The sequence below is a fragment of the Nelumbo lutea genome, chromosome 5 (genome assembly GCF_056320005.1).
Source record: "Nelumbo lutea isolate HS-2025 chromosome 5, American lotus-T2T, whole genome shotgun sequence".
Lineage (NCBI taxonomy): Eukaryota > Viridiplantae > Streptophyta > Magnoliopsida > Proteales > Nelumbonaceae > Nelumbo > Nelumbo lutea.
The window spans coordinates 59,712,259-59,739,476 of record NC_142688.1 but is presented as its reverse complement, the minus strand read 5'-3'; the positions used below and the strand labels follow the sequence as shown (position 1 = coordinate 59,739,476).

General features: G+C 39.6%; 1 protein-coding gene across 7 annotated transcripts in view; it reads left to right on the top strand.

Moving 5' to 3' along the window:
• Nucleotides 1-27,218, top strand: part of LOC148852646 (phospholipase D delta-like) — a 137,967-nt gene that overhangs the window by 51,584 nt on the left and 59,165 nt on the right. For all 7 annotated transcript variants that reach the window (XM_088947009.1, XM_088947013.1, XM_088947007.1 and 4 more), the window contains exon 8: nt 17,015-17,163. In XM_088947009.1, coding sequence (XP_088803135.1) covers nt 17,015-17,163 — 149 coding nt within the window. The remainder of the gene's footprint in view (nt 1-17,014; nt 17,164-27,218) is intronic.

The following is a 27,218-nucleotide window of genomic DNA, read 5'->3' as shown; positions in this document are numbered from 1 at the left end:
CAGATATACTTGGCTTTATTTTTTGCGACACAAATCAGAAGTCTTTGGTGCATTTAAATTATTTCATACTATGGTGCAAAATCGATTCAAGTGCAGTGTGACTATCCTCCACTTAGATTCAGGGGGAGAATATAGAGATGGAGACTTCTTGGCATATTTGAGAAGTCATGGAATTCAGTCTCAACGCAACTGCCTAGAAACTCCACAACAGAATGGTGTAGCTGAATAGAAGAACAGACACATTCTCAGTGTTGTGCGGACATTGCTATAGGAGTCTCATACTCCAACTTTGTTTTGGGTAGAAGTAGCCAGTACAACCGTGTATTTGATCAATTTCTTCCGTCATCTGTTCTAGGCAACACCTCTCCCTTCCAAAAACTTTTTGGTTATCCCCAGATTTCTCTAGCCTTCATGTTTTTGGATGTCTTTGTTTTGTTCATCTTCCTGTTCGTGAACGATCTAAGTTAGCTGCTCAGTTTGCTATGTGTGACTTTGTGGGATATAGTCTTGACCACAAAGGATTTTTGTGTTATGATCCTTTTATTCGTCGTATTCGAATTTCTCGGAATGTTGTGTTTCTTGAACATATCTCCTTCTTTGCTGGGGTTGCTAGATTGTCTGCTCCTTCCATCTCTAATTTGCAGGACTTTGATTCAAATGACACTACTGATTCCTCAACTGAGAAAGATCTTCTTGTCTCCACCCGGTCCAGAGCATTCATCTCAGATATCTTCTATAAGTGATACCTTGACCCAAGATCCTCCTATTTTAGATAGTAGTTCAGTTATTCCACTTCGTCGTTCTACCCGTATCTCTCGACCTCCTGACCGCTATGGTTTTCCTTCAAACCATAGTTCCTTTTCTGCTGTACTTTCCTCCATAGATATCCCTAGATCTTATCAGCAAGCCATTAGAAGTTTTCAGTGGAAAGAAGCTATGGACGCCGAAATTCAAGCCCTCCATGAGAATGGCACTTGGGATCTTGTGCCAACTCCTTCAGATGCTTCTATTGTTGGAAGCCGTTGGGTCTATACGATTAAACTGAAATCAGATGGCTCTCTTGATCGATATAAGGCCTGACTAGTTGCCCAAGGATACAGTCAAGAATATGGGATTGATTATGAAGAAACATTTTCCCTAGTCGCTAAGATCACCACAGTTCGGACTCTTATGGCCATCTCTGTTGTTCATTCCTGGACTATTTACCAATTAGATGTGAAGAATGCGTTCCTTCATGGTGAATTAAAGGAGACAGTTTACATGAGACCTCCGCCTGGATATTGCAGTGATCCTTCACGTGTCTGTCGATTGAAGAAGTCCTTATATGGCCTAAAGCAAGCACCCAGGGCTTGGTTTAAGCGCTTCCGGGATGTTGTTGTTGCAGCTGGGTATAATCAGAGTTCCTCTGACTACTCCCTCTTTGTTAAAAGAAGACCCCAGGGTATCACTATCCTTCTATTATATGTTGATGACATGCTCCTAACAGGGATGACCATGAAGACATTCATGAGCTGAAGTCCTTACTTCATTCATTTCACATGAAGGACCTGGGTCCTCTCACTTACTTCTTGGGTTTGAAGGTTCATCATAACAATCGAGGGTATTTTATTTGTCAACAAAAATACGGCTCTGATCTCGTCAAACTTGCTGGAGTCACTGATGAGAGACATGTTGATACCCTCCTGAAGCTGAATGTCAAGCTATCTAAATCAGAAGGCCTCATCCTTCGTGATGCCACCCTGTACCGTCGGCTTGTTAGCTCTTTGATCTATCTTACTATGACCAGGCCTGATATTTCACATGCTATTTAAGTTGTTAGTCAATTTGTCTCTGCCCCGAGACAACCTCATATGACTGCAGTTCGCCGCATCATCTGTTATGTTCGAGACACTACCTCTCAGGGACTTCTTCTCTTCCTCATCACCCATATAGTTGAGGGTTTATGCTGATGCTGATTGGGCTGGTTGCCCTGACACTCGTCGATCTACTACTGGGTGGTACGTCTTCATGGGTGACTCTCTCATCTCCTGGAGGTGCAAGAAACAACAAACTGTCTCTAAGTCTTCCACAGAAGCTGAGTATAGAGCTATGTCTTCTGCATGTAGCGAGATTGTTTGGCTGCAGTCACTTTTCATTGATCTTGGGATTTCTCTTCCTACTCCTATCCCTCTATATGCTGACAACACCAGTGCTATCAAGATCGCATCTAATCCAGTCTTTCATGAGAGGACTAAACATATCGAGGTGGATTGTCACTTTATTAGAGACCTCCTTATTGCAGGCTCTATATCTCTTCCTCATGTTGCCTCTCACATGCAAATTGTCGACATCTTCACTAAGGCCATGACTAAGAGTCGACATCTCATTCTTATGGGCAAACTGTTGCTGATGTCTACATATTAGTTTGAGGGGGAGTGTGAAGATATATCTTGATGTACATTATTAGAGTAGTCCTTGTTGTACAGTATCATAGTTCTTATTATTTTATTTGTTCTTTTTTTCTTTCAGCCCTGTAAGGGCATTCTTGTAACTGTACATTCTTTTTATCTCCTTAATATAAAAGAGGCTCTTTGGGGTGGGGGTCGACTATTCTTTACACCCCTAGATCTGTTTCTTCTAGATCTGAATTCAGTTCACAGTAGCATGTGATTTGGAGCAAGGAAGGACTAAAGGCCAAAAGAAATTTAGTTGACGTTATTGGTGAGCAGGAAGATGATATAGGCTATGTTAAGGAAGGACTAGTGGTTAAAACTATTGAAGCTAATGCTTTAGAGGAAGAAAGCCTTAAAGGAGATGTTGACAGTGAAGTGCTAGTGATACGACACTCCATAATTGCACTTTAAGAATTACTAGCAAAGGACTAGTTGAGAAAGAATATCTTTAAAACATGCCATACAATTGGTGGGAAGTTCTGTAACCTAATTATTGACTGTGGGATTAGTGAGAATCTTGTGTCTCAAGAAATGGTGGATAAGTTACATCTCAAAACTATTGAGCACCCCGTTGATATCACATTTTGTAGTTTAACAAGGGAAATAGAGTAAGTTTTTTTTTTTATAATTGCTTAATTAATTTTTTATAATTATGGGAAATGCATATAGCTTTGTGAAACACAATAAGATAACTCTTAAATCAATGCAGAATGATTCTTTTATGAAGAAAGAAAGCAGGACAACTACTAGCCCCTTTATTTCAAATAAATTGATTCAAGAAGATAGAGATTGGATATTGTTATGTGCTGGTTACAAAAGAAGTTAGCATTGAAACAATTGTTCCATAGAGGGAAAGATGCTACTTCATAAGTCCCAAGGAGCATGAAGGTCTCCAACGATAGGTGACAGAGTTGTTGAAGAAAAGACTAATTCATAAGAGCTCAAGTCTATGTATTGTACCAGCTTTATTCACACCAAAGAAAGATGTAGCTGTTGTATGTGTGTTGACAGTCATGCTATGAACAAGATTATCATTCAAGACTAAAGAAAAGGATTTTATGAGTGTTTGGTCATGCCATTTAGGTTGTCTAACACCCCTAGTACCTTTATGAGGTTCATGAGACAAGTCCTAAGATAATTTATGGGGAAGTTTGTGGTGGTTTACTTTGATGACATAGTTATCCACAAAAAAGATCATGGCAGCCATTTAGAGCACCTAAAAAAGCAGTCTTATAGGTCATGAAAAAGTGTAATTTTATGACACATTGAAGGTTATTTTTGGGTTATTTGTTTTAACCAAGAGGGTTAACGTGAATCAAGAAAAGGTTCAAGTTATTTAAGAGTGACCAACATTGAAGATCTTAACTGAAATCTTTAGTTTTCATGGGCTTGTGACATTTTATTGTCAATTTATAAAGAACTTCAACACCATTGTGGTACCCATTACCAAGTGCTAGAAAGGAAATGAGTTTACTTGGATTCCTGAAGCTGAGAAAAACTTTCAAGATATAAAGATGAGGATGACAAAGATCTTGGTGCTAGCTTTATTGGATTTCAATAAGCTTTCTGAAGTTGAATGTGATGGATCGCATGTTAGGATTGGTGCTGTCTTTAGTCAACAGGGCCATCTAGTTGCTTACTTTAGTGAGAAACACAATGATGCTAGAAGGAAGTATTCTACTTGTGATGTTGAGTTTTATGCCATTGTGCAAGCCTTCAGTTTTTGAGGCATTGTTTATTCAATGAAAATTTGTGTTGTATTCAAATCATGAAGCTTTGAAGCATTTTAACTCACAACAAAAGGTAAAAGGGAAGACATGATAAATGGTTGTTTTTTTGTAAGAGTGTAACTTTGTTTTGAGGCCCAAGGAAGGGCAGAAAAACTGGGTAGCTAATGCACTTAGTAGGAGAATTCATTTGGTGACCATTATATCTATTGTCATTGGGGTTTATCTCCATGAAAGAGCAATACCGTGATGACCTTATTGAAACCATGTAGCTGTTAGGAAGGATACCCGATCCAAGTTTGTATGGAATGATGTAAATGCTGTTAGACAACAATTTATTTAAGATTACTACAGTAAAGTTTGATAAAACAAACTATTTCGAATGGGTCCAATTGGCCATGATAGCCATTGGAGGAAGGGGGAAGCTGGGGTATGTGATGGGACACACAAAGAAACCAGCACAAGAGGATCCTTAACTTGCTAAATGGGTCTAAGAAAATTATCTTGTTATGACTTGGTTATGCATTTTATGCAGCCCAATATGAGCAGAAACTATCTATGGGTTAAGACAACAAAGGAGATTAGGGACAATATGAAAGAAACATATTCTCAGCCCCTTAATGCTGGTAGAGCTTACAAATTAAAAAATGAGGCGAATAATCTTAAACAAGGGGAGAAACCTGTGTCAGGTGAATAATCATTATGGCATGAGATTGATCATCTTGAAACTGTAGAGAAGATGGGCCGAATGGCCCATAGGCTGTTTATTCTTTCTTACTGTTTATGTTCTTTTCTGTAATGGGCCTTATTCCGGGCCCATCCTTTCTATGTTATGTTCTTTGTAATTTCTTGCCCAACTAAGGGCCTCCTTGTAATTATTGAAATTTATCTTAATAAAATAGTGTTAGGGTGCTGAGAAGGAGGAAGGTTCGAAATTTTCACTCTCAAAACCCTCATTGCCGAACTCTCAAGGTCTGTTTTCTTCATGGTATCAGAGCAGGCCTGAACTTTAGTATTCTAGGGTTGGAAGCTTAAGCTCGTGTTGCCTAATTCTTGGAGGTCATTGGAAGGTGCCCAAGACTCAAATCTCTTGGAGAAGTGGTTCGGTGGCCAGGAAGAATCAGAGAAAAAAGGGAAACAACTTGGTTTCTAATTTGAAGCTTAAATATTGTAAGCTGTGCTCAGATTTCTGGGTTATTTTTTCTATGTTTGGACTGTTGAAGTGTCCGAAATTTCTGGGTTGTTTCTGTACAGCTATTCGGCTGCCTTTTGATCTGGTTTAACCCAGAGATTTTTGGGTTGTTTTCACTCCTTTTTGGACTGTCAAAACTGCCGAAACATCCTTGGATTCAGTGCTGCAAATTGTTGCTTCTTTTTGGCTGTGTTTTGGGGGCCTGTACGGACTGTTCTTGAGACTTTTTTCACCTTTGACAGTGGGGTCTTCTCTATTTCCCACACTGTGTTTGTAAAAAGGCCTCTTCATCAATACGGACCGGTATTTACTCTTCTTGGGTATTTTTTGGTGATTACCTTGAAGTCCCTGATTAGAAAAGGAACTTCAATTGTGTGCACAGTGCTTAGAAGTTTTCTGATTACTTCTTGAAGGCCGAACCAAGGTTCTACTTCAGTCTTGGTTCTTACAACTTCCGGGTGTAGTTTGGCCTTGTGTATTGCTGTCTTGAGGTTGGTTGAACTCAGTCCTTGCTCATCCTCATTCGGTACACTTGTAGAAGTCATCTGAAATCATATTTGAAGTGTTTACATTATGAACTCCTCAAAATTTGAAAACAAGAATGGTGCTGAATATGGACCGGTTCAGGGGACTCCAAGTGATTCTTTATTGATTGTGACCACAATTAAACTAGATGGAACTAATTATCTGGCATGGTCACAATCGGTAAAGATTTATATATGTAGTAGAGGAAAGTGGGGGTTTATTTTCGGGAGCAAGAAGGCTCCCCTAGAAGATGATCCATCCTGCGAGAAGTGGATGCAAGAAAATTACACTGTCATTGGGTGGCTTGTGAACTTAATGCAGCCACAAATTAGCCAACACTATCTATGGATGAATTCAGCAAAGGAACTTTGGGATAGTGTTGCAAAAACCTATTCCCAAAAACTAAATGTGGCTAGAGCCTATAAATTGAGAAGTGATGTGAAGAATTTAAGGCAAGGGGAGAAACCTTTAGCTGTATACTTCTCAACCCTGAAGTCTCTATGGCAAGAAATTGACATAATAGAAGCTGTAACTTGGAACACCACCAATGATGCAGAGACTTACAGAAAACTGGTTGAAAGGAACAGGGTGTTTGAGTTCTTAACTGGACTAAACCCAGAATACGATATCACAAAACAGAATATTCTTTCCAAGGAGAGTGTCTCATTGTCACAAGCTTATGCTTTGGTGAGTAGTGAAGAGAGTAGAAGGGCTGTTCAGGTTCAAGGGGCTGGTATTAATGATCACTTTGTGAATATGGGGGTTAAACCCAAATGTGTTGTTGGGACATCTATTGGCTCAGGAAAGAGAGAATTTGTATGTGAGTACTGCAAGAAGCCGAAGCACACCAAAGACAAGTGCTGGAAATTACATCCTGATCTTGTTCCCATTCGGTTTTAGAAAAAACATGATAGTAAAACGACATGAAGTGCAAATGTGGCTGTTGGGCCAGATAGTGATAAGTACTATACTGAAGAGATGTCTGCTTGTGCACAGTTGGCTGCCATGAAAGCAGAATATGAAAAGTTTGGGAAGATAATCAGTCATCTAGAGGGTGTGACTTCTTCTTCCAACCCTTCAGGAAATTCAGCTTCTTTTGCATTTGCTCATTCATGTATAAGGACTTCTGTTAATCATGCAACCACTTCAGGTAATCTTAAGATCCCTTGGATTACTGACTCAAGTGCTTCTGATCATATGATCAACCTTTCTACCTTGTTTGTTTCATATGACTTGCTTCCTGGACGTGATAAAATCACTTTAGCTGATGGTTCACTTGCCCCTATTTCTGGCAAGGGAATCATCAAGGCTACAGATTCCTTTTTCCTACCTTCCGCCCTTCATGTACTTAGACTAAATACAATTTTGTTGTTTGTAACTAGTTTAACCAAGTCACTAAACTGTTGTGTAACCTTCTTTCCTTCCTAATGTGCTTTTCAGGATCTGGAGTCTTAGAAGGTGATTGGGAGTGGCCATGAGGCGAACGGAATATACCTGCTTGATACTCCGGGACAATGCACTGATCATCTTTGGAATGTTGCTTTCGGGTCTATTTCTTCAGAGTCTATTAGTCGGATTATGTTGTGTCATCATCGTTTGGGTCATCTGTCTTTTTCTGCCTTGAGTCATCTATTCCCTGAATTGTTTAAGGGAATTAGTTTGTCCAATCTTCATTGTGAGTCTTGTGAGTTATCAAAGCATTGTAAAAACAATTATCCTTTGAGCAATAAAAGATCTTCTTTTCCTTTTAATATTGTGCATTCTGATGTGTGGGGGCCTTACCATTTACCCTCCATTGGTGGCTACAAATATTTTATATTGTTTATTGATGACTTTTCTCGGTTCACTTGGATATTCCTGATGAAATCCTGTGATGAAGTTCCAAGATTTGTAAGACAATTCCATGAATTTGTTCTAACCCAATTTGGTACTAGGATTAAAATTTTCAGATCTGACAATGCAAAAGAATATTTTGAGAAGAATCTATCCTGCTATCTCTCTGACATGGGGGTTATTCATCAAAGCTCCTGTGTTAGGACCCCAGAACAGAATGGAGTTGCTGAGAGGAAAAACAGGTATATTGTTGAAGTTGCAAGAAGTATCTTATTTGCCTCACATGTTCCTACAAGGTTTTAGGGTGATGTCGTTCTCACAGCCACCTACCTTATAAATCGTATGCCATCCAGGGTTTTAGGGTTTAAGTCTCCCTTCAATCTCCATCTGGACAAGGATCTTTTTCCTATTATTCTTCGTGTCTTTGGCAACAACTGTTATGTACATGTTCCAAGTGTCCAAAGGCATAAATTTGAACCCAAAGCCCACAAGTGTATCTTCCTTGGTTATTCCCCCACATAGAAGGGTTACTGTTGTTTTGATCCAAAGACTGGCACTCGGTATGTCTTAATGGATGTCACCTTTGATGAGCTTTCTCCCTTTTATGGTTCCTCTCCAGATGGACATTGTCCACAGGGGGAGGATTTGTCACAGGTTTGGTAATGATATTGTAGTGATTGGTAATGATGTTTCAGGAATTCATGATCTAAAATCTTTTCTACATACAGAGTTTGAGATTAAAGATTTGGGGGAACTGAGATACTTCCTCGGCATAGAAGTTGCTCGATCCAGGGATGGGATTCTTATCTCCCAAAGGAAGTATGTTCTTGACTTACTCTCTGAAACTGGAAAGATGGGTGCTAGACTGGTTGCTACTCCTATTGATATGAGTGATAAACTCTCTGCCTCAGATGGGACATTGTTAGGAGACAAAGGAATCTTCCAGAGACCTTTTTGGAAAACTTTTGTACCTATGCATGACTCGGCCAGATATTGCATATGCAGTCAGTTGCATTAGCCAATTCATGAATACTCCCCGAGACACTCATATGGCAGCAGCAGAGCGAATCCTATGTTATTTGAAGGGCTCCCCAGGAAAGGGAATTCTATTTGCCAAGCATGGTCATATGAAACTTGAAGCCTACACCGATGCTGACTGGGCTGGAAATATTGATGACAGAAGATCTACTTCTGGGTATTGCAGCTTGGTGGCTGGTAATGTTGTTTCTTGGAGAAGCAAGAAACAATCGGTTGTTGCTCGGTCTTCAGCTGAAGCAGAATACAGGGCCATGGCACATGGAGTTTCTGAACTGTTATGGCTAAAATCATTGATGAAGGAACTTGGGGTTGGGCATGACAAGCCAATGATGTTGTACTGTGATAATCAGGCTGCCATCAACATTGCTCAAAATCCAGTGCAACATGATAGAACTAAGCATATTGAAGTTGATCGACACTTCATTAGATATAGGTTTTCTTCGGGTGAAGTATGTCTTTCTTTCATCACATTTGAAGGACAGTTGGCAGATTTTCTCACCAAAGGCATTCCCAAGGCAAAACTTCAGCATGATACTAGCAAGCTTGGCATGATTGACATCTATGCTTAGCTTGAGGGGGAGTGTAGAGAAGATGGTCCGAATGGCCCATAGGCTGTTTATTCTTTCTTACTGTTTATGTTCTTTTCTGTAATGGGCCTTATTCCGGGCCCATCCTTTCTATGTTATGTTCTTTGTAATTTCTTGCCCAACTAAGGGCCTCGTAATTATTCAAATTTATCTTAATAAAATAGTGTTAGGGTGCTGAGAGGGAGGAAGGTTCGAAACTCTCACTCTCAAAACCCTCATTGCCGAACTCTTAAGGTCTATTTTCTTCAGTTTTCTTCAGAAACAATTGAGTTGGAGAGCTAGAAAGATGCTTCCACGTACAGAAAATTGGTTGAAAAAAACAATGTTTGAATTCCTGGCTGGTTTGAACTCTGACTATGACATTGTGAGACCACAACTACTCACTAGAGATAGTGTCTCTTTATCTTAGGCTTATTCTCTAGTACACAGTGAAGAAAGTAGGAGGAAGATTATCTTACAAATTCCATACGTGCATAAAGAGAAGGAAGTGTAGAAGGAAGGAAAGAGAGATGTGTTTTATGACTACTGTAAGAATCCAAAACATACTAAGGACACTTGTTAGAAACTTCATCCTCAGCTGATTCTAGAAAGAATTAGGAATAAGAAAGGAAACGCAAGTGAAACTGTTACTATAGGAGCTACATCCACACCCAACTCTACATCTAGTTTTCTTGATGAATTGGCTGTGGTTAGGGCTGCTTTGACTCAATTGGAGAGTGAAGTGGGAATCTCTGGATAGTCTCATTCTACTCTTGCTCCACCCACTTCAACTTTTGCTTATTCAGGTACTTGGGCTACTGCCTATCATGCCTCAATCCCAGGTAACACTAGCCATTTTTGGGTTGTAGATTCAGGAGCATCCAATAATATGACCAGTTTATTCTCACTTTTTCACTCTTGTTGCTTGTCCTTTGGGAGAGACAAAGTGTCTGTTGCTGATGACTCTCTTATCCCTATTTCTAGCAAGGGAGACATCAAAGTCTCGGATGCTATCTCTTTAACCTCAGCTCTGCATGTTCCTAAGCTAAGAACTAGTTCACTTTTAGTAAGTAGTATCTCAAAACATCAGAACTGTTCAATGATCTCTTTTCCTGATTATTGTGTTTTCTAGGATCTGGCGACAAGGGAAGTGATTGGGACCGGACATGAGATGAATAAGATCTAATTGCTTGAACATTTACCTAGGAGTACAGAAGCTGGGAGTCTTTTGGGTCACAATTTGTGAGTCAGATTATGCTCTAGCTTAATTGGTTGGGTCATCTTTCTTTTTTGTCGTTAAAGAGTTTATTTCCTACTTTGTTTGAGTCAATCCAAGTGTCCAATTTGAAGTGTGAGAGTTGTGAATTGGCAAAACATTGTAGATCAACTTATTCACAAAACAATAAAAAAAGTGTTACTCTTTTCGAAATTGTGCACACCAATGTTTGGGGACCTTATCATGTTGCTGTTATGGGAGGGTACAAATACTTTCTATTTTTTTTTTTGATGATTACTCTTGGTATTCATGGGTTTATTTTATGCACTCTCAAGATGAAGTTCCCACTTTGACCCTTTTTTCATCAAATGGTCCTAATTCATTTTGGGATTAAAATAAAGAATCTCAGATTTGATAATGCTAAGGAGTATTTTGCAAAACCCTTAGCTTCTTATCTCCTTGAGCATGGAGTTATTCATCACAGTACTTGTCCTCATACACCTTAGCAGAATGGAGTTACTGAGAGGAAAAATAGACACATTCTGGAAGTTGCAAGAAGCATCACGTTGAACTCTAATTTCCTATACATTTATGGGGGGATGCTATTCCCACTACAGTTCATCTCATTAACATGATTGCTTCATGAGTCTTGGACATGAAAGCTCCTTTAACTTGTTGTATCTTGACAAGTAGCAGTTTTCTATTCTTCCCAAAATCTTTGGGTGCACCTGTTTTGTCAATATACTTGGATCTAATCGTTATAAGTTTGATCTTAAGGCTTCAAAGTGTATTTTCCTTGGGTATGCACAAAGTCAAAAGGGGTACTGCTATTATGATGTGGTCTCAAGGACCCGGTTTGTATCCGTGGATGTTACCTTCTTTGAGGATTGTTGTTAGAGTTGTTTTATTTCTGCTGTTAGAGTGGTGTTAGTTTAGGGTTCTGTCAGCATGTTCTTATCCTTTGTTTATTATTTTATTATTAGGGTGTGCCGCCAAGGGAAAGATTGTATTTTCTCTTTTATTTATTTCATGTTATTATAAATAAGAAGTTGGGCGCTGCCAGCTACATCTTGTTGACTCTCAAACAGATTTCTTCCTTTCTTCTTCTCTTCTCTTATCCCTTCTCTCCTTTCTCTCTTCTAGAAAGAAAACATGGCATCAGAGCGCAATTCTAGGCGATAGGAATTTTTTTCTTCTTCTCTGAATCACATTCACTCTACTCAGTTTTTAGATTTCTTAGACAGTGAAGACAAGAAACCCTAATCGAACTAGTTAAAACACACTTTTACTAATTATTCTGGGTTCTTCCTTGGTTGTAACACCAAGGTAACCCTAGTTGGAGGGGGCTGATGCTGTGAAGGCTTTTTTCTTTGGGTTTGCATGTGTTGATCCCCTTTGTCACAGGTATGTGCTGTGATTGTTTGGTATGGGTAGGGTGTGGTCCAATGGTGACTAGGACTTAAATTTTTGGACTGTTTCGGATTGTTTAATTGCTGCCAGTGGAATTTCAGTAGTGTTTTCTTTATTCCAAAAGCAGAATTTTTGGTGTTTAGTGCCTAATTGTGACTGAGTGGTAGTAGTTGAGTGGGGACTAGTTTGGTCCACCTGTGGCTCTTGTTTTTGTCTTATAGATTTTTTTTTTTTTTCCAATGGCAAATGATGATCTGCTTCATCCGAGGTTATATCAACCCATAGTATAGCTGGTATGAGAGTTGAAAATATGATGTTTCCTATGTCAATTACCCCTTTAAATGGCCTGAACTACATGGAGTGGGATAAAGGTGTAAAACCTTATGTAATAGCAAGGAGAAAAGATGGTTACATAAATGGAAGAGTGAAAGAACCCAAGAGTGGGACAACTGAACATGATAAGTGGGACCAAGAGAACAGTATGGTAGCCATGGAACCTGATGTGAAGAAGAACTTTATGTGGGCAGAAACTGCCAGTGAAATGTGGGGATAGGCCAAAATCACCTACTCTTAGCAAAAGGCACTATTGCCAAGATTTACCAATTACAAGCTGAATCCTTAACCTGTAAATGTGGTAACCATAGTTTGTCAGCCTATTATTCATCCCTTACTTCAGTATGGACGGAGTTGGACCACTATCAGGCTATAGATGAAAACATGATGATGATAATGCTAAAACTTATGAAGTTGGTTTCTTGGTTTTTTCCTTCTTGTTGGGACTAAGCCCCATATATGAACCTCTTAGAGTTCAGATTTTAGGAAGTAAAGAGTTGTTTTCAGTTCAAGGGGTGTATACCCTTGTTCAGTCTAAGAAAAGTAGGCAGAGTGTGATGGTTACAATTGAGGGGGAGCAATAGGTGGCATTAGTTGTTGACTCTTTTAGATAGATTCAGACTTGATTTAGAAAAAGCTTGGCTGTGCTCAAGCCTAGTCTAATCACACCCTTTTCATTAAGAGGGAAAGCCTCTGCTTTGACTATTTTAGGTGTGTATGTTGATGTCATTGTTGTGACAAGGAGTGATATTGATGAAATTAATTTTCTTAAACAATTTTTTAATCAAGAGTTTGAAGTAAATAATCTGGGTGATGTGAATGATGGAAAAAAAACCGATTGTTCACTTCGTGGCCGAACAAATGGAGTTGCCACCCATCAGAATAGATAACTGGGAGTGATGGGTCTCCTGGAATTGCATTTGGTAAAACATTTCAGAATTGATAGTGACTCCATACCATTCGGTCAAGACAAGGCAATTCTTGGCAAGTTGAGAGAGAGAGAGAGGGAAGGGGTTAGGCACCCCTCTCTCTTGTCAGTGTGAATACCAGATTCCCCTAGTTATAATTTTCAAAATAATAAATATAAAACAAGAAAAAAATACAAGTTCGGATTGAGAGCCAATATTCTCTGACAACTTGGAAGGTCATTGAGAGTGCTTCTTTCTCCTCTTGTAGACCAACCTCCTTTTGGATGCAAGGAATTGAGCAAAAGGGTGAGAAACCCCACCCCTTTTCTATTAGAACCCCGACCTTTGGACTTGGTTGGCTTTAAGGGTATTAGGCGAGATCAACAATGGATTTTGTAGATTTGGGCTTAGAGATTTTGGTTCTTTGGGTTTCGACAGGGTTGAAATGGTTCGATCGGTGTTCGAGGGTGAGTTGGGGGTTCAGACAAAGGATCGAGCAAAAATCGGGTGTTGATAGGTGAGCTGAGGTATTTTTAGAGATTGAAGTGGTAAGGTCCAAGCATGGCATTTTTATTTCTCAAAGAAAGTATGTTCTTGATCTCCTGGAATAAACAAGAAAATTGGGGGTTAAACCTATAGATACTCCCATTTAGCCTAATCATAAGATAACTCTAGAAGATGGTGAACCTCTTGAAGATAAGAGTATGCACCAACAACTTGTGGGAAGGCTCCTTAATCTATGCCTGATTCGCCCCAACATTTCTTATGTTGTTAGTGGTGTTAGGCAATTTATGCATTCTCCCAAGACAATCCATCTCCTTGCTATTGAAAGGATTTTAGTTTACTTGAAGAGGTGTCTTGGCCAAAGTATAGATTTTAAAAGCAATGGCCACATGAAGATAGAAGTGTACACTGATGCAGATTAGGCAGGGTGTATTGATGATAGGAGATCTACCTTAGGGTATTGTACTCTTGTTAGAGGAAATCTAGTTTCTTGGAGGAGCAAGAAACAAAATGTTGTTGGTCGCTCTTGTGCAGAAGTTGAATACAGGTCTATGAGACTATGACTAATGGTGTTGCTGAAATGTTATGGCTGAGTTCACTCCTTGAAGAGTTGGGGATTGAGTATGAAATCCTTGATGTTATATTGTGATAACTAGGCGGCTATTAATATTGCTCATAACCCAATACAGCATGATAGAACCAAACACATTAAAATTAACATACATTTCATTTGAGAGAGAGTTCCTCTTAGGAAGTATGTTTTCCCTATGTAGCCTCTGATATACAGCTTGCTGATCTCTTCACCAAGGCAGTCACAAAAGTCAAGCTTGAGACAGATTTAAGCAAGTTGGGAATGACAAATATCCTTTTCCAACTTGAGGGGGAGTGTGGAGAAAATGTTTGCTGATTTTGTGGTCCCACATTTTTATTATTTACTGATGACATTTTTCTGTTTTATGTTGCTGTAGCATGTTTTATTTTTCTGTTAGCTTGTGCTTATGCTGTTACTGTCGATAGGGGTATTCCTTTCATCGTACACTTTTTATTTGTGTCTAATATATATAGTACCTGGAGTTGTGTCTAATATAAATAGTACCTGGAGCGGCAGAACAGATTAAATTGACTGCACCCCTTTTCCCTATTCTTCTCTCTTCTTCTTCCTCTGTTCTTTTTCTTCTTTTCTGGTTTCTTTTCTTTACAGAACAGGTCTGAACCTCTTTGGTTGCAGACAACTCCACAGGGGAGTGTTAGAATTTGAGTAATATGTACTAGAGCTGTCAACAGGAAAGTTGTGTTCATATACTCTAATTACTTAAAGAAAGGCTCTTCCATGAATGTTTTTTCATGATGGGCATTACTTTTTCTTGAATAGTGATCGTGGTTCTCAAACTAGGGAGATGAATTGTAGGCTTATTTAACAATTTGCTAACCTTTCTCGGTGGTATAATATGCAAGGTAATATATCAATTTGGTTGGTTAGATGGCATAAAGAGGACCCTTTAATTAAATACGTGGACAACCCTATGGACATCAATTTTGATCTTAGGGTCAGAGATATTCTAGATCCAAATGGTGAATGGAACTGGGATAATATTGTTTATCCTTTCAAAGATGATGCCAAGAGTAGAATTGGAAGTCTTTTTATGAAATTGACTCCTGGAGAAGATATCTTGTTCTGGACTCCTAGTACCTCTTGGATTTCTTTTAGTGAAGGATGTGTGGAATGCTATAAAATCCAAATATCCATTTGATCAGTTTGCCAAAGCTATGTGTGATAATTGCAAGCTATTGTGTGGAGATATTCCTACTGCTGGGAGTGTAAGAAGGCTTGGTGTCCCTCTGGTTCCGGCCTGCAACTGTTGCAATTAGAAAAGCATTGTGACCACTTATTATCTTTTTCATGGAGTATTAGCCATGAAAGTATGGTCTCATTTTGGTGCTAGGCAATATTTCTCTACCAGTTGGGCATTCTCACAGAACTAGGCTGTATCATTTGTATCCTCTATCTCATATTTCAAGTCCTAATTTGATCCTGTGCAGACTTCTCCCATTTTTTACGTGGGAGATTTGGAAGGAGGGATTCCATATGTACATGGAAGGTACTGTTTTGTCAGGCCAAGCTATTCTCTTCAAAATATCTAAATGGATGTTGGAGATATGGTGGATTCATCCCAATAAGGAGGCTTCCTTTATTGATAGGTTATGCTTACAGATTCTTCATGTCCAAGTGGCAGTGCCAAGAAAACCTCAGTTTTGTGTTGTATCTTCGAGCACCCCGGATAATTTTATCAAATATAATGTTGATGGGGTGAATAAAGGTAACCTGGGGATATGTGGAGGAGGTGGTGTGCTCTGGAACCATGACAGAAGATTTCTCTTTGCACTCTTTGCATTTATTATGTTGGTTCTAATTTTATGGTGGAAATTAGAGCAATTCATGAAGTTATTGGTTAGTATCAGTTATTGTAAAAAGCTATTTATTGGTTAGTGTATAGAGTGGCAGATGGATCAGCTAACTTGGTATGCTAAAGCCTCTCAAAGGGGGTCATCTTCTTTTTACTCTAATATTGATCTGCCCTATGATGTTCATTGCATTATATATGAAAATCAACTTCAGCTGCCTGTATTTAGATATGAGTAGTTATATTTACTTTTTATTATATTAGGCAGGGTTAAGATGGAACAGGTGATCATTGTTTGTCTTGATTTTGGGGCAAGGCAGGCTATGTCCTCTATATTTGATAAGTTTCCATTTTCCAATGGTTAATAAAATTCTAAGGCGGCCGTCCCTCCACCTTGAGTAATGTTTGGGATTAAAAAAGAACAAAGGCAATCTGGCTAATTATATTATTACAAGCTTTTCTAATTAAATAGGTGTTGGATGCATTGATCCTTTTCTCCACTGCTAATTGCTTTCTCCATTTTTCTCTCTTCACCTCTTTCTTTCTTCTGTGTAACTTCCTGCTATTTTTCTCGTAATCCACATATTTACATAGTTATTGCTTCTTCTACGTTTCCATCTCCCTATTAATTAGACTTATTGCCAGTTCTACCTGTCCTTTTATATGTGGGGCTTTTGCCTCAACCTTGGCTCTCCTCAATTTAGAAATACAGTCTTCCACTTTTATTTTTTAATTGTCAGACACTCTTTCTGCATTATGTCGAATTCATAGATATACAGGCTTTTACCTATGAAATGTTAATGTGCTACTTACAAAGTCTTATGCCCAATATTCATGAATAATTTTTGTCCACCCATAAAATGATTAATTTAAACTTTTTTTTTGTAGGAAAAGCATTTTCACTTTTTAGTTTTATTTATTTAAGCAGGTGCAGATAATTTAGTGCCTATAGAATTGGCTTTGAAAATTGCTAGCAAAATCAGTGCAAATGAACGGTTCTCAGTATATGTTGTTATACCAATGTGGCCTGAGGGTGTCCCAACTAGTGCCTCTGTGCAAGAAATTTTGTTTTGGCAGGTTAGCTTGCTTATACATTTGAATTTTCTACCCATTGAATTCTTGTGGGATTAATTCTTTACTTTCAGATTTAAGCATGCACTGCAATTATTGTGTTATTGTGATTGCGATTGGAACTACATTTTCTTAATGAAAGCATATAATAGAATTATAAATAGGTCTTTTGACATTTTGGCCTACCTAAAGTGTATTTTAGTTACTTTTACATAAAGAAATAATGTGAAAGGAAATCAGAAAACAATCCTTCAAATCAGGAGATATCAATTTGCTTTTCTATTCCATTGTAAATCTATAAAAGTACACTGGATCTTATTCATCTTGCTTGCCTCACTAATTCTTAGTGGTTGGATACTGAAGAAAACTGAAGAGAAGAGAGTTGAGGGTTCGGCAATGAGGGTCTGAGAAGAGGATTTCGAACTCACACTCTCTCAGCCCCCTAACACTGTTTTATTAGAAATATTTGAATAATTACAAGGAGGCCCTTAGTTGGGCAAGAATTTACACAGAACTTAATATTGACAGGATGGACCCAGAATAAGGCCCATTATAGAAAAGAAACATAGTAACAAGAAGGAATAAGCAACCTATGGGCCATTCGACCCATCTTCTCTACACTCCCTCTCAAGCTGAGCATAGATGTCAATCATGCCCACCTTGCTGGTATCATGTTGAAGTTTTGCCTTGGGAATGCCTTTGGTGAGAAAATCTGCCAACTGTCCTTTAGATGTGATGAAAGGAAGACACTTCACCCGAAGAGACCCTTTCCCTAATGAAGTATCGATCAACTTCAATATGCTTGGTTCTATCATGTTGCACTGGGTTGTGAGCAATGTTGATGGTAGCCTGATTATCACAGTACAACATCATTGGCTTGTCATATTCAACTCCAAGTTCTTCCATCAAAGATTTTAGCCATAATAATTCAGAAACCCCATGTGCCATGACCCTGTATTCTGCTTCAACAGAAGACCGAGCAACAACTGATTGTTTCTTGCTTCTCCAAGAAACAACATTACCAGCTACCAAGCTGCAATAGCTAGAGGTAGATCTTCTGTCATCAATGTTCCCGGCCCAGTCAACATTGGTGTAGGCTTCAAGTTTCATATGACCATGCTTGGAAAACAAAATACCCTTTCTTGGTGAGCCCTTCAAATAACATAGGATTCTCTCTGCAGCTACCATATGAGTGTCTCGGGGAGCATGCATGAATTGGCTAATGCAACTGGCTGCATATGCAATATCTGGCCGTCATGCATAGGTACAAAAGTTTCCCAAGAAGTCTCTGAAAGATTCCTTTGTCTTCTAACAATGTCCCTTCTGAGGCTGAGAGTTTATGACTCATATCAATAGGAGTAGCAACTGGTCTAGCACCAATCTTTCCAGTTTCAGAGAGTAAGTCAAGAACATACTTCCTTTGGGAGATAAGAATCCCGTCCTTGGATCGAGCCACTTCTATGCCAAGAAAGTATCTCAATTCCCCCAAATCATTAATCTCAAACTCTGTATGTAGAAAAGATTTTAGATCATGAATTCCTGAGGCATCATTACCAGTCACTACAATATCATCTACATACACAATGAGGTATACTGCCAGAGGTCCACTCCTCTTCACAAAAAGAGTATGATCGGACTGTGTCTGCACATAACCAAAGTTAACAAGTGCTGTTCTAAATCTCTCAAACCATGCTCTAGGGGACTGTTTTAGTCCATAAAGAGATTTTTTCAGCCTGCATACCTTTCCTTTCATATCAGTTCCATACATCCCTGGAGGAAGAGACATGTAAACCACCTCATGTAACTCACCATTCAGAAATGCATTCTTCACATCCAATTGATAAAGGGGCCAGTGAAAGTGAGCAGGTAAAGATAGAAGAACCCTCACAGATGTCATCTTGGCAACAGGTGCAAAAGTCTCTAAATAATCAATCCCATATGTCTGTGTATAGCCTTTTGCAACCAACCTGGCCTTGTACCTTTCAATGGTGCCATCAACTTTGTATTTGATAGTAAAGACCCACTTGCAACCAACAGGATCCTTCCCTTCAGGCAAATCCACCACTTCCCATGTGTCATTCTTGTGTAGAGCATTGATTTTAGATCTTATAGCATCCCTCCATTCTGGAATCTTAAGAGCTTCTGACACAGACCTGGGAATAGGATGAGAAGCAACAAAAGAGAGATAGGCAAAGTATGAAGGTGAAAGCAAACTGTAAGAAAGGTGCTTGGAAATGCAGTGTGCAGTGCACTTCCGTTTTCCTTTTCTAACGGCAATGGGAATATCAAGGTCAGGAAAGGATGACTCCAAAGGTGCTGAAACAGTACCTGTTGTCTCTTCTGTGACTGGAAGTGTATGAGGCTCATGTGTAGGACAAACAACCTATACATTTCCCGGATCTTTGCCTGTGATACACTTTGGGATTGAGGATAGGACAAGGAGGTAGAGTACTGGGACAAGGAGAATGGAGCGACTGATCCACCCTTGATTCATTTGAAGGAGAGGCGGACACATCAAAAGACTCAACAGGGACAGGAAGACGAAGACCCAACACCTGTATCAAATTCTCCCCTTGTGGACAATGTCCTTCTGGAGAGGAACCATAAAAGGGGGAAAGCTCATCAAAGGTGACATCCATTGAGACATACCGATTGTCAGACTTTGGATCAAAACAACAATAACCCTTCTATGTGGGGGAATAATCAAGGAAGATACACTTTTGAGCTTTGGGTCCAAATTTATGCCTTTGGACACTTGGAACATGTACATAACAGGTGCAGCCAAAGGCACGAATAGGAACATGAAAAAGATCATTGTCTGGATGAAGAAGAGTGAAGAGAGACTTAAACCCCAAAACCCTGGATGGCATGCGGTTTATAAGGTAGGTAGCAGCAAGTACAACATCACCCCAAAACTTGGTAGGAACATGTGAGGCAAATAAGATACTTCTTGCAACCTCAACAATATGCCTGTTTTTCCTCTCAGCAACCCCATTCTGTTTTGGGGTCCTAGCACATGAGCTTTGATGAATAACCCCCATGTCAGAAAGATAGCATGATAGGTTTTTCTCAAAGTATTCTTTTGCATTGTCCGATCTGAAGATCTTAATCCTGGTATCAAATTGGGTTAGAACAAATTCATGGAATTGTTTTACAAGTCTTGGAACTTCAACACGGGATTTCATCAGGAATATCCAAGTGAATTGTGAAAAATCATCAATAAACAGGATAAAATATTTGTAGCCACCCATGGAGGGTAAGTGGTAAGGTCCCCACACATTAGAATGCACAATATTAAAAGGAACAAAAGATCTTTTATTGCTCAAAGGATAATTGCTTCTACAATGCTTTGACAATTCACAAGACTCACAATGTAGACTGGACAGACTAATTCCCTTAAACAGTTTAGGGAATAGATGACTCAAGGCAGAAAAAGATTGATGACCAAAACGATTATGACACAACATAATCCGACTAACAGACTCTGAAGAGACAGATCCAAGAGCAACATTCCCAAGATGATCAGTGCATTGTCCTGGAGTATCAAGCAGGTATATTCCATTCGCCTCATGGGCACTCCCAATCACCTTCTGAGACTCCAGATCTTGAAAAACACAGTAGGAAGGAAAAAAAGTTACACAACAGTTTAGTGACTTGGTTAAACTACTCACAGTCAACAGATTTGTATTTAGTTTAGGTACATGAAGGGCAAAAGGTAGGTACAAGGAATTCATAGCCTTGATGGTTGCCTTACCAGAGATAGGGGCAAGTGAACCATCAACTAAAGTGATTTTATCACATCTAGGAAGTAAGTCATATGAAACAAACAAGGTAGACAGATTGGTCATATGGTCAGAAGCACCTGAGTCAATAATCCAAGGGATCTTGAGATTACCTGAAGAGGTAGCATGATTGGCAGAAGCCCTTATACCTGAATGAGCAAATGCTGAAGTAGTAGAATTTCCTGAAGGGTTGGAAGGAGAGGTCACATCACTCAGCTGACTGGTCATCTTCCCAATCTTTTCATATTCTGCTCTCATGGCTGCCAACTGTGCAGAAGTAGACATCTCTTCACTATCTGGCCTGACAGCTACATTTGCACTTCCTGATCTTTTACTATCATGTTTTTTCTGAAACCGAATGGGAACAAGATTAGGATATTACTTCCAACACTTGTCTTTGGTGTGCTTCGACTTCTTGCAGTACTCACATATAACTTCTTTCTTTCTTGTGCCACTAGAAGTTCCAGCATTACCTTTAGGTTTAATCCCCATATTGGCAAAGTGATCATTAATATCAGCCCCTTGAACCTGAACAACCCTTCTGCTCTCTTCACTACTCACCAATGCATAAGTTTGTGACAAAGAGACACACTCCTTGGAAAGAATATTCTGTTTTGTGATATCATATTCTGGGTTTAGTCCAGTTAAGAACTCAAAAACCCTGTTCCTTTCAACCAATTTTCTGTAGGTCTCTGCATCATTGGTGGTGTCCCAAGTTACAGCTTCTATTAGGTCAATCTTTTGCCATAAGGACTTAAGGGTTGAGAAGTATACAGCAAGAGGTTTCTCTCCTTGGCTTAAATTCTTTACATCACTTCTCAATTTGTATGCCCGGGCTACATTGAGTTTTTGGGAATAGGTTTCTGCAACACTGTCCCAAATTTCCTTTGCTGAATTCATCCATAGGTAGTGTTGACTGATTTGTGGCTGTATTGAGTTCACAAGCCACCCAATGACAGTGTAATTTTCTTGCATCCACTTCTTGTAGGATGGATCATCTTCTGGGGGAGCCTTCTTACTCCCGGAAATGAACCCCCACTTTCCTCTACTACATACATGAATCTTTACTGATTGTGACCATGTCAGATAATTAGTTCCATCTAGTTTAACTGTGGTCACAGTTAATAAGGAGTCACTTGAAGTCCCCTGAACCAGTCCATATTCAGCACCACTTTTGTTTTCAAACTCTGAGGAGTACATCATGTAAACACTCCAAATATGATTTCAGATGACTTCTACAAGTATACTGAATAAGGACAAGCAAGAACAGAGTTCAGCCGACCACAAGAAGGCAATACACTGAGTTCAGCCTTTAAGAAGTAAAACAGAAACTTCTAGATACTCAGCCGAAGTACCCTTTTCAAATCTGGACTTCAAAGTAAATACCACTTGGCACTCAGCCGAAGTACCCTTTTTACAAACACAGTGTGGGCAATAGAGACAACCCCACTGTCAAGAGGAGAAGAAAGGCCTCAAAAACAGTTCGTACAGCCCCCCAAAAACAGCCAGATATAAGCAACAATCCACAGCCTTGTTACAGGGATGTTTCGGCTGTTTGACAGTCCAATAAGGAGTGAAAAACTGCCCAGAAATTTTTGGGTTAAACCAGATTCAATGGCAGCCGAAGGTAGTATAGAACAACCAAAGCTTTTGGGCAGTTCATCAGTCCAAACACAGTTGAAAGCAATACAGAACAACTGAAAGAAAACTGAACCCAGAAATCTGAGTACAACTTACAGTTTCGAACCAGAAGAAAACTGTACCCAGAAATCTGAGTACAACTTACAGTTTCGAACCAGAAGAAAACTGAACCCAGAAATCTGAGTACAACTTACAGTTTTGAGCTTAAACAGAACTGAACTGTTCCTCTTCCCCTTTTCTTTTCTCTGATTCTTCCTGGCCACCGAACCACTTCTCCAAGAGATTCAAGTCTTGGGCACTTCCAATGACCTCCAAGAATCAGGCAACACGAGTCAAGCTTCTAGCCCTAGGATACTGAAGTTCAGGTATGCTCTGATACCATGAAGAAAACTGAAGAGAAGAGAGTTGAGGATTCGGCAATGAGGGTCTGAGAAGAGGATTTCGAACTCACACTCTCTCAGCCCCCTAACACTGTTTTATTAGAAATATTTGAATAATTACAAGGAGGCCCTTAGTTGGGCAAGAATTTTCACAGGACTTAATATTGACAGGATGGACCCAGAATAAGGCTCATTACAGAAAAGAAACATAAATAACAAGAAGGAATAAGCAACCTATGGGCCATTCGATCCATCTTCTCTACAGATACTATGGAACTAAATGTGAAGTATTCTTTTAATGAAGGGGAACTTTGAAGGATTGTTCACGATAATGTCAACTTGTTGTCCCTCTCATTTATCTCACAATTACTCATCTAGAAATTGCTGAAGATGTTCAAGTTGTTAGCCAATTTGTCTCGGCTCCTTGCCAGGCTCATTCATCCTCTCTCCATCAGATTGTCTGTTATTTGTGTTGCACTGTTAGCTGTTTGAATACTCATCGTTCTGCCATTGGATTGTGTGTTTTTGTTGTGATTCTATCAACTCCAAGAAGTGCAAGAAGCAACTGCACTTCCACTTCTTGTGCCATATGATGACCCTATTCCTCTTGTTCTAGCTGTGACCAAGCCCTTGCCTCTAGTGTAGCTTCTTATTGAACGACTGCCGATCTGGCAAGTATATACTCAATGGCACGTATCTTTTCCTTTGGTTTCCTTTCTATTGGTAGATCCAACAGTTGTTTCTGTTGAGGATTTTGTGCAAATTTTTTAGTTGTTTTTGTTTATTATTATTTTTATATAGGAAGTGGGGACCATAACACACTTTTTGGGACCCTTTGGAGTGATGTTTTTAAGTTTTTTATGTAGTTTTATGTGTTAGCCGCCCTATAAGGGCATATTAGTCTTTTACACTTGATGTAATATGTTAAGCTTGTACCCACAGGGGTATTCTTGTCTTTTTCCCTATTTTTATATTATGTATGGTCACCTTAATATATAAATAGATTGGCTGGAACCTCCAGCACACTTTTTGCCTCTCTCACATCTTTTCTTCTTCTCGTATTTCTCTTGGAAAACATGGTATCAGAGCAGGATGTTGCTCTCTAAGTCTGCTCCTCTCTTATCATGGCTCTTTCTTTTTTTTTTTTTTTCTTCTGGATGGGAAATTGAGAAAATAGACCTGACCTAGGTCTGAGAACACTTCGGCCCTTCTCCCTATGTTTGAACTTGATTGTTTATCCAGAAAACAACTTCAGAATTCAGTGGATGGTCGACTGTAGCTCTCCATCGAGGTTGGTGACATTTTTTTCTTTGCTGTTGGTTTTTTCTGGGTTGAAAACCTAAAAAATCTGCTTGGACTGATCATAACCTAAAGAACTAGGTTGTTTGTAGCCTTGGTTCTTGTCAAAAAACCCAAGGACAGGATGTGTTTATAGTACGGATGGTGTAAGGGTGCATTTGACCCTTTTGTGTGGATTTGTAGAACCAAATCCGTCAGGTTTTGAAACCTTTGTTGGTCATAAGTGATCCAAATCGACTGGCAGAGTACTGCCGTTGTAGTAATTGATATGTTTTGACTTGTATTGTCCTTGGAAAAGGTCAAGTAGACCTGTACACATGAGTGATGGAAGCTGCAGTGTATGTGTTTGCTACTTACGTGAAAGTCTCTAAGGAGTGGGGTGATTGTCACCTGTGTGTCTGGACTGAATGATAACTGGTTGTTCACCCAAAAACCCTTTTTTGTTATGTCTACTTAAGATTTAGCAACATTTGGAATCACATCCAATCTGGGTGGATTGAATGGTGGCCCTGACACATTAAATTTCCCTATGACTATCACTCCTTTGGATGGTAGGAACTATTGGCTTGGTCCAAAGAGATGTGGTTGTACATTACAACCAGTTGAAAGGCAGGGTACATCATTGGGAAGGTGAAGGAACCTAGATCAGGGACTACCGAATATTACAAATGGGACCAAGAAAACTATATGATTATGTTGTGGTCTCTGACGTCCATGTTACCTACAGTTAAGTAGAATTTCATGTGGGCTGAAACAACAAAAGAAATATGGGAACAAGCAAAAGCAACATACTCTGAACAAAAGGCACTATGCCTAGATTTACCAATCACAAGTTGAATCCTCAACATGTAAGTAGGGGGAGAGAAGCTTATCTACCTACTATTCAGCCCTAACTTGAGTTTGGAAAGAGTACACAAAACCGGGGTATTTTGGTCATTTGGGTTTATCTATTTGAGAGTGAAAGGTCTGTTTTATTTAAGTTTAAGTTATGTGTCCCATCACTTATGAGGGACAATATGGTCTTTCTTGTAACTATGTTATTGGAGATAAATACAAGTGGGTCGACTAGAGAGGGCTGATTTTCCTCTACTGGCCGAACCCTTCTTCTTCTTCTCCTCCTTCTCTATTGTAACCTAGGACTAAATAAGGTTTTCACATGGTATCAGAGCGCATGCAACAAGTTCAGATCTGCTCGTCTTGCTCTTTTATTCTGGTTTACCCAATTTTTTTATCGCCCTCCTCTTAACAAATAGGTGAAGGGATGAGAGATTCATCATATGGATGGCCGAACCCTGCAGAAAGGTTGGGCGAAATTTCAAAAATTTCTCTCTCCCATGTGAGAATCGCATTCCCTATTTTAGAAAACTGCATTTTCAAGGATCGATCTTGAACCCAAACCAGACCAGATCTGAAACCAAAAGGGAGTGGAGGGATATACCTGATACAGAGTAGTAATAACCTCCTGAAGGTGTTCACGCCCAAGGAAAAATCCAAAGACTGCTTCTACCGAAGATGACATGGTGCAGGATGAAGCAGAATCAGCAGGATGACTCTTCAGCAAGAACCGAATTCTTCAGCAAGCAGGATGACTCTTCAGCAAGAACCGAATTCTTCAGCAAGAATCTGATGGAGAGCTAGTGAGCATGACTTCAGATTACCTTTTCTGCCTAAAGGTAATATCAATAACTCTTCTTGATCGCTCCCACAGGTGGAGATCGAACTGGTATGGCGGCAAGAGTAGGAGAGGAGAGTGTAGTCAAACTGTGTTGTCTCTCTCTGGAAATCAGCAGTCACTCAGATGATTTCTGTTGTTGTCCTGAGGGTTCGCCCTGCTCTCCTATTTATAGCCTTAAAGAGAGGTTCTCCTAATCCCATTAGGAGTTTCCTAAGCCAAATCTTGTATTTGGATCTGGACTCTCTTTAAGAGATAAGGATAATCCCTTATCTTATTTGCAGATAAAGATCAGCCCTCCTAATCTAATTAGGAGTTTCCTGATCCAAATCTTTATTTGGATTTGGACTCTCTGAGTGGATAGGGACAATCCCTTATCCTATCTGCTGATCTAAATCCCAGAACCACCCCTTTTTAATTAATCTCATTAAGCCAGTTCGAATTGGGCTTTAGGCCCATTAAGTCTATCTACTCACTTACCCTCCAAACTGCTACCCAGTTGGATATCCTTGTATGGCGTGGGACCCAAACATTGATCTACACATCAGCCACATGGGTTCAACCCAACCTCTATTACAAGGCCTGGCCGAATTCACTCTAGGAGAAAGTGAACCCCCTGAGTGCATCACCATGGGCTCTTAATGGGCCCAACATTTACACTAAATGGTCCTTGGGTCATGCCACCTTTTAAAAACCCAAGGACTGTGGGCAGATGCAAGATTAGCCCATCAGGTATTACCCTCAATGGTCTTACACTTAACCTCTTGGCCCATAATGATCAAACACTGCCCGACAAGAGAGGACCTCTCCCTCGGCTACAAGGTACAATGCTGCACTCTCTACTCACATGGATCCCGGGAATTAAAACCTTTTGCAAACAATTTGAATATATATATATATGTGTGTATATCTCTATATAAATATATTTTGCAAAACAAATTTCAACGGTTGAAATCAACTGGCGGCAGTTTAGGTTTCCATCAGAGAGAGTGCATCCCCGATCATTCACTTTGTCCGACAAAGGGGCCGATCTTGTCACTATGATCACCCACTCAGATGAGTTCTTAGACTGTCCCAACATACCCAGGTTTCGACCCCATCTAAGGATCTCACTGATTGGCATATCAAAGACAGCCCAATCCGACACCTAGTGCAGTATCATAATCGAGTCTAGGGGTCAAGTGTAACATTCCAGTTTTGCCCATGTATCTCCAAGGTCTAGGGCAATACTGGAATTCTGGTCCAGTTCAGGGTTTCAAGAAAACCCACACTACATGTACCTCAGGT